This window comes from Acipenser ruthenus, chromosome 59, assembly GCF_902713425.1.
Source record: "Acipenser ruthenus chromosome 59, fAciRut3.2 maternal haplotype, whole genome shotgun sequence".
Lineage (NCBI taxonomy): Eukaryota > Metazoa > Chordata > Actinopteri > Acipenseriformes > Acipenseridae > Acipenser > Acipenser ruthenus.
The window spans coordinates 2381278-2390001 of NC_081247.1; the positions used below are offsets into that span (position 1 = coordinate 2381278).

General features: G+C 46.1%; 1 protein-coding gene across 1 annotated transcript in view; it reads right to left on the bottom strand.

The window, feature by feature from the left end:
* Nucleotides 1-3687: 3687 nt before the first annotated feature.
* The window catches only part of LOC131725044 (hepatic leukemia factor-like), a 9073-nt gene continuing 4036 nt past the window's right edge, over nucleotides 3688-8724 (bottom strand). Inside the window, exons 2-4 of the mRNA XM_059018436.1 lie at nucleotides 7073-7552; nucleotides 4453-4667; nucleotides 3688-3945 (exon numbers count right to left, since the gene is read on the bottom strand). Of these exons, the coding sequence (XP_058874419.1) occupies nucleotides 3730-3945; nucleotides 4453-4667; nucleotides 7073-7552 (911 nt within the window). The 3' untranslated portion in view covers nucleotides 3688-3729. The remainder of the gene's footprint in view (nucleotides 3946-4452; nucleotides 4668-7072; nucleotides 7553-8724) is intronic.

The following is an 8724-nucleotide window of genomic DNA, read 5'->3' on the forward strand; positions in this document are numbered from 1 at the left end:
AGGCAAGGAGGGGTAGAGAGAGCAGGGGAGAGGTGAGGCAAGGATGGGGAGAGAGAAGGGGGAAGTTGAGGAGAGACAGATTCAAAACCGAGGGTACGAGGGGATAAGCAAGATTATTATTCTCTCGAGTTCAAGAAAGAGAAGGTTTCTTGATAAGAGGATGAAGAAACATTTGAAAAAAAAGTAAGGTGAAAGGACAGATGTCAGAACCATGTCCCGGTCTAACTGGGAGTTTTCATATAGACAGAAATGGTCAATATATCTGCACATTTGCTACCTTAGCTTGGCAATGCTTTTGTGGCTTGTCATAAGACCATTATTGGCACTAAATTGAATGCAATTGAGAGGGAGGGCAGGCTCAGCATCTGTTTCTCATTAGACAGATGTCAGGACTCTGATAAACATTACCTCCCGCACAGTCTTTGAATTCCACTAGCTGCAAGTTTCAACTTTCACCTAATTTTCAGTATCGAAATGTGCCTGGAATGTATTCAGAGAGGGGTTCAGAACATGCCAGACCTTTAAAGCGATGCATATTTCTGCAACACACACTATCCTAGTTAAAAACAAAACAACCAGCCTGTCAGTAACATCCCTCACTCACACCACGGCTGCACATCCAATCAGAGCTCTCAGTGTGAGGGAAAAGTCACTGCGCGTGACGTGTATCAACAGCATGTACAGAGCCCTGCAGAATAAGACATGCCAATGAAGAGTTTAATGGGAATTGGATAAGAGGTGTTGAAGACCTTCGTTAGGTAAGAGAATGAGGTGTCCTGGTAAAGTCTATTAAAATGATTTAGTGTGTGGAATAACTTCTTGTGTTCTCAAGATGTGAAAGTGCGACAGACAGACTTACAGACGTAGACAGACAGAATCTGATATTCTCAACAACTCGTGTTAAATGTTATTCCCAGATTTCACGACGATCGGATAAGTGCTTCTCCATGTTAAATAACTGTTGTTTAGCATTGATATGATAAAGGTGGCGCTCACATTAAACATGGATGCAACACGCCCCCTTCTTACCTTCTGATGCTGTTCTGTTGATGTCTGTGCTGCTTTGCCTCTGAGTTCAGGAGTTGCTCTTCAGTTCGTTTGCCATAGACACGTGCAGCACAGGCTAGGTCAGCCTGTGTTACAGCAGCCTTTATAGAAGTAAGAGCCAGCTTGGATCAAGTTTTGTTTTGCTGGCAATGGATTCACCTGCCATAGCACTGCCAATAAGGTGAACCCCATGGGACTGATTCACCTGCCATAGCACTGCCAATAAGGTGAACCCCATGGGACTGATTCACCTGCCATAGCACTGCCAATAAGGTGAACCCCATGGGACTGATTCACCTGCCATAGCACTGTATACATTATGGCATGTACACACTTGAGACAGACACCTATTGACATATACACACAGAGACACGTACATACTCCGACACACACACTCGCTGAGACAGACACTAAGACATACACACAGACGCTAACACACACTTAAACAGAGATACGCACACTGACACACACACATAGAGACACAAACACACACTGACAGACACTTAAGACATGCACACTGAGACACATACACACTTAGAAACAGACACAGACAGTCAAAAAATGTCAGATTTTTTAAAACACAAGAAATATTTTTAACTTTTTTTTTACTCAAATACATTTTTAAAAGGTTAACGTACATTGATTTATTACAGTATACGCATTATTATTATTATTATTATTATTATTATTATTATTATTATTATTATTATTATTATTAATAATCCAAAACAATAAACAGCACTATACAGGGTTTAAAAAGACAAAGGAAACATGGAATATTTCACATGGATAGTTCTGAGTTTATATATATATATAGATTTCATTTGCTTTACAAATTCTGCATTTTCTTTAATTCTCCATAAAATTGTACTGTTTAAAAATAGTCTTTCTTTTCATCACTTCTCAATTTTTCACCACCAAAAAAATCAAATCAAATGGTAGTGATGCAGCTCACATTGAATAGTATTGCCCTTACAGAAGTGCCCCGCATACATGTGCACAGAAAAGTCCCCCCATGCCTTTCCATGGTTCAACTACGACTTAGTTCACCATGGTCTGTTTATTAATACGCTTTCCCATACCGCTCTGTGCTGTACAGTGCTTGCCTATGCTTTACCCTTCGTTCACTGAGCTTTATTACACTTTGCTGTGTTTTTACTGCGGGAAACTTGTATAAGGGTTAGTTTACCAGGTGAGCATTTGAGAAGGGTACAGTTAGCACACTGTGGTCCCATTCTAACCATGGGATCTTATTGTAGCTGCCCTATACTTGTGCCACCACTGCCCCTTAGTATAACACAGAACCATTATAATGCCCTCATTGCCCCTCAGTATAACACAGAACCATTATAATGCCCTCATTGCCCCTCAGTATAATACAGAACCACTATAATGTCCCCATTGCCCCTCAGTATAATACAGAACCATTACTGCCATTATAATGCCCCTCTCTGTCTGTCTGTCTGCCTGCATTACCATTGTAAGGGCTCTCTGCATCATCTTTGCAAATAATGTCAACACCACACTGAAGTTATATATATAATTTTTTTTTTTTTTTTTTTAAGTGAAGTGAGGCTGCGGTTTTAGAAATGACCACTAGAGGGGGTGAGTCAATGGAAGTGCTCCGAGTACAGAAGTCTCTGTTGATGTAGATTCCAATCCTGCAGGGCTGTTCCACTCCTGGTCTTTGTTCCAACCCTGTTTAATTGAACCAGTGAAACTTCCATCCAGACCCTGAAGTCGTTCTCATGTTGTCTGTTAAATCTGCAGTGGAACCGCCCTCCCGGACCGGGATGGGTCACCCCTGATGTAGATGGTTTAAAAACGGGCATCATGTTCAATTCCTGCCTGACTCGTTACGCAGAGCCTCACTTTCATCTCTTGGTATCAAAACTGTTTTATAATTATCTTTTAATTATTTATTTTAATCACTATTTAAAATATTTTTTTATTTGTATTTAAAAAGACAGCATTGTTTCATTAGCTACGACCTTTTTAAAGTTGTGTGTGTGAAATAGGAATGCCCCCATCCCCGCTCTTCTTCTCTCTCTCCCCCTATAAATGCTCACCATGGTAAATTTGAACAACAGAGTTCCCCCCCCCCCAGGCTTTCCCCGTGGTTATAGTATGCATTCCTTTAGCCTGGCTTGTTTTTTAATATGCTTCACCATACCTCTCTACGCTTTACCATGCTTTCACCGTGCTTCATTAGACATTGCTGTGCCCCCCCCCCCCCTCTCTCTCACGGGCCCCCGTGCTGCGCCTTGTATTTGTGCAGTGTGTTCCTCCCCCACCCCTCCCCACCCCCTCTCTCACGGGCCCCCGTGCCGCGCCTCGTATTTGTGCAGTGTGTTCCTCCCCAACCCCTCCCCACCCCCTCTCTCACGGGCCCCCGTGCCGCGCCTCGTATTTGTGCAGTGTGTTCCCCTCCCCCCCCCCCCCCCCTCACCCCCTCTCTCTCACGGGCCCTCGTGCCGCGCCTCGTATTTGTGCAGTGTGTTCCTCCCCCACCCCTCCCCACCCCCTCTCTCACGGGCCCCCGTGCCGCGCCTCGTATTTGTGCAGTGTGTTCCCCGCCCCTCACCCCCTCTCTCTCACGGGCCCTCGTGCCGCGCCTCGTATTTGTGCAGTGTGTTCCCCCCCCCCTCCCCCACCCCCTCTCTCTCACGGGCCCCCTCTCTCTCACGGGCCCCCGTGCCGCGCCTCGTATTTGTGCAGCGTGTTCCGACAGCGCCCCAGCTCCTTGCGCATGTCGGCCACCTCCTGCCTCAACGCTGCGTTCTCCTTCTCCAGGAACGCGGCTCGGACCGAGATCTGGTTCTCCTTCAACCTCCGAGCATCACGGGAACGCTTCGCTGCTTCATTATTCTTATAGCGTCGCGACCAGTACTTATCATCCTGAGAGAGAGAGGAGGGGGTTAATACAGACTGAGAGAGGATAGAGACAGAGAGAGGAGACAGAGGGAAGAGAGGAGAGAGGGAGAGAGCAGAGAGGGGAGAGGAGACAGAGAGGGGAGAGAGGAGAGAGGGAGAGATCAGAAGGGAGAAAGGAGGAGAGAGAAGAGGGGAGAGAAGACAGAGAGAGAGGGAGAGAGCAGAGGGGAGAGGAGACAAAGAGAGAAGTGAGGAGAGAGGGAGAGAGCAGAGAGGGGAGAGGAGACAGAGAGAGAGAAGAGACAGGGAGAGAGCAGAGGGGAGAGACAGAGAGGGGAGAGAAAGGAGAGAAACAGAGAGAGACATAGAGAGGAGAGGCAGAGAGACACAATCCCTCCCGCACACCCCCTCCCCTCTCTCTCCTCATTTTCCCCTCCTTCCTCTTCTCGTCTTTCTCTCTTCTTCCCCTCTCTCTCCCCCCTCTCATCTCTTTTCTTTCTCCCCCTCTCCTCTCCTCTCCTCTCTCCTCACCTTCTGCTCGTCTGGCACCAGCATCTTCTTTGCCTTCTTGATCATGGGCTGTGGTTTCAGCTCCTCCTCTGTGAAGCTGTGTCTCCGCGGGTCGAAGGCCTCCTGTCCCGGGACACTGGACAGAGCCAGATCAGCGGGGTCGGGGTCAAACTTCACCAGGACCTCACTAGGGTCACTCTGCGGGCAGCTGGAGGGGTCAGGGGGCGTGGCCTGGCCTGAAAGAGGACAGCAGGTGAGAAAGTGGATTTTTAGTGCCAAGGAAGCGACTTGACAACACATTTTGATAATTTAGTATATATGTAATTTAACCCTTTGCGTGCCATTGCAATTATTCCTCACAGGTCCTTTGTCGGACTGGGTCCGACATCATTATAGCAACGCAATAAACGGGTGTTTAGTCGTTTTTTCTCCGGAAAAAGCCGAGAAAACCATTCAATTGCCGAGTGGGAGCGACAGGAGCCGAGACAAGTCGGAAAAAAAAAAAAAAAAAAAAAAAGGCGTATCTCATGAATAGTCATACATGGTATCAGGTATCAGATAACGGGGCGTTCATAATAAACAAGCTGGCTGAGTGCGTCAGCGCACTGAGACTATCATGGACATTTGCAGAGCTTTTTTCAGATGTTATAGTAATAAAATAATGACTTGGATCGCATTATTGAGGAGTTTGGTGATAAAACGAGTGATCCGGAGATGATCGATCAGTATGTACGACTATTATTATTTTTATTATTTATTTCTTACATAGCTGAACGCTATAGCAAACAAAAGGGTGGGGAGGGGCTGGAGATGCCTAGTGTGTGCTTTGTTGATATGCAGAGCCATTTAAACCCGTTTGACTGTGAAAAAAAATACTTTTAAACAGCGCGTATAAAATTAACTGCGCGTGTGAAAATTAATTAGACCTGGCGTGCCTGACGCGCGATTAATAAATGGACCGCAAAGGGTTAAAGGGAAAACGTATCATCCTGTTATATGCTATTTATTTTTTTTTATAAATGATGTACATTTTGTCACTGCTTAAAAACAATGATTGTTTTGTATACCGTTACATTTTTGTTTGTTTTTAGCTGGAAAGTGCTTTGAGGCGATTCATCGTGAAAGGCGCTATATAAGAAATAAAGATTGATTGATTGATTGATTGATTGATTGATTTTTAGTACCAGCGAAGTGTGACACTATCTGAAAACTACTGTAGTACCAGATATCATGTTTTCAAACAAAAATAAAGGTTTACAAGCAAGTTAATGCAACACGATCTGACAGCCTGGCTTGTGCAAACAGAGATTGCTTTAGCCCAGTGTAGTAGCAGGTATCATGTTTTAAATGTGTTTCTTTCAAAACTGCACATTTAAGAGCTCTGCGGTGAATGGGAGTGCAGGACAGGTCAGGTTCAGAAATTCTTGCGTCAGAAACGATCATTAAAAATATACCACTAAAAAAAGGGGCCAATGATAACAAAGCTAGTAAGAGGTAAGAGAGTGGATTTTAAAGATGGTCAGCACTCCTTTGAAGGGAGGACCAGCGACAGTGTTAATACAGCTAATAAGAGGTCAAACATTTCCTTAAATGACATACAGATCATTAAGTTACAGTGACGTGCTTTAGCCAGGAGATGGCAGCACTGCATAAGGAAACTGGATCATCTCTGCTGGTGCATTCAACTGCAATGTCTCTGTTTGCCAGCAGGTGGCAGCATTGTATAAGGAATAGTAACAGATTATCCTGCCTGTTTAAAAACGTGTTTTTTTTTATTTTATTCAAAGCAGATTAGGAAGGATTTTCTCCAGCTCAAATGCAATTGGTTAGAAATAAAAGTTAATTATATAATTTTAATCAAGGGGGGAGCAGTTCAGTCTCAATGCCTCAAGCCTGCCCCGCACTGAGAAAGGGAGCAGCTTTCTCTTAGGGAGTCAGGGAGGGGGTGATCTTATTGAAATAATCAGGAGCAGGGTTAGAAGCTCACACTATACTTCATTGAGGGGAGCTCTGAACCCCAGGACTGGGTGCAGCAGCAGGGCTAGTGTGAGTTTCTAACCCTGCAATATCAATTGAAATTTCATTTTTCTCATGGCGTTCCTATCTAAGTGAACAGGACTGTGGGGCACGGTCTACCTGCCTGTCTGTCTGTCTCTTTCTCTCTGTCTCTCTGTATGCCTGTCTCTGTCTGCCTGTCTCTCTGCCTGTTGTCTCTCTGTCTCTCTGTATGCCTGTCTCTCTGTCTGTTGTCTGCCTGGTTCTCTGTCTGCCTGTTTCTCTGCCTGTTGTCTGCCTGTCTGTCTGTCTGCCTGGTTCTTTGTCTGCCTGTCTGTCTGTCTGTCTGCCTCGTTCTTTGTCTGCCTGTCTGTCTGTCTCTCTGCCTGCCTGTCTCTCTGCCTGTTGTCTCTCTGTCTGTCTGTCTGCCTGTCTCTCTGCCTGCTTGTTTCTCTGCCTGTTGTCTGCCTGTCTTCTTTCTTTCCTTACCCACAATCTGGGTTAAAAAAAACTACAGTACCAGAAGATAAATCTTCAGTTTATTTTTTTTAATAACTAACAATAAGAATCCTGCTCTCCATAGCTTGTGTTAGAAGGTCCTCAGTGAGTTTCTTCACAATCGGACGGTGACCTCACAGGCTCTTACCTGGATGTGCCGCCCCCTGGATACAGCCCCCTCCCATCATGCCTTGCGTCTGCGCAGCCCTGCTGCTGCCCCCCGTTTCCACGGCAACGCTGGGCTGGCCGTTGCCGGGAGTGACCGGCGAGGTTGGGGAGGGAGCCCTGGCTAGCTGGGAGAGTTGGGAGAGCTGGCCAGGGTGCTGGGAGCTCAGCTGGGAACTCTGACTCTGCTGGCCAGACTGGGACTGGCCGGACTGGTTTGGGATGGCAGACTGGGAGTTCTGACTGGGAATCTGGGCCGCCATGCTGGAGGTCTGTGGCCCCATGCCGTTCTCCGTGAGGAATTCCTCCAGGTCCATGTACTGGAGCTGGAACAGCCCCCCCTCGCAAGGCAGGGTCTTCTCCCAGAGCAGCGGCCCCAGGAAGGCAGAGTGAGTCTGTCTCCCACCGCTGTGAGAGGACGAGTTCTCTTCATCAGAGTCCACACCCTTCTCCTTCTCAGAGCCTGCAGAGGAGGGGTGAGACTTCCCATCACACACAGACACACACTGCTCTGATACAGAATATCAGCAAAAGCACAGCAAACAGTAATAAAGCACAGGATGGTAAAGCACAGGGAAACATTGTAAAACACAGAGAGGTGTGGTAAAGCATAGGGAAACATTGTAAAACACAGAGAGGTGTGGTAAAGCATAGGGAAGCATTGTAAAGCACAGAGAGGTCTGGTAAAGCATAGGGAAGCATTGTAAAACACAGAGAGGTCTGGTAAAGCATAGGGGAGCATTGTAAAGCACAGAGAGGTCTGGTAAAGCATAGGGAAGCATTGTAAAGCACAGAGAGGTGTGGTGAAGCATAGGGAAACATTGTAAAGCACAGAGAGGTGTGGTAAAGCATAGGGAAGCATTGTAAAGCACAGAGAGGTCTGGTAAAGCATAGGGAAGCATTGTAAAGCACAGAGAGGTCTGGTAAAGCATAGGGAAGCATTGTAAAGCACAGAGAGGTCTGGTAAAGCATAGGGAAATATTGTAAAGCACAGAGAGGTGTGGTAAAGCATAGGGAAGCATTGTAAAGCACAGAGAGGTGTGGTAAAGCATAGGGAAGCATTGTAAAGCACAGAGAGGTCTGGTAAAGCATAGGGAAGCATTGTAAAGCACAGAGAGGTCTGGTAAAGCATAGGGAAGCATTATAAAACACAAGAGAGGTCTGGTAAAGCATAGGGAAGCATTGTAAAGCACAAAGAGGTCTGGGAAAGCATAGGGAAGCATTGTAAAGCACAGAGAGGTCTGGTAAAGCATAGGGAAGCATTGTAAAGCACAGAGAGGTCTGGTAAAGCATATGGAAGCATTGTAAAGCACAGAGAGGTCTGGTAAAGCATAGGGAAGCATTGTAAAGCACAGAGAGGTGTGGTAAAGCATAGAGAAGCATTGTAAAGCACAGCGAGGTCTGGTAAAGCATAGGGAAGCATTGTAAAGCACAGCGAGGTCTGGTAAAGCATAGGGAAGCATTGTAAAGCACAGAGAGGTGTGGTAAAGCATAGGGAAGCATTGTAAAGCACAGAGAGGTGTGGTAAAGCATAGGGAAGCATTGTAAAGCACAGAGAGGTGTGGTAAAGCATAGGGAAGCATTGTAAAGCACAGAGAGGTCTGGTAAAGCATAGGGAAGCATTGTAAAGCACAG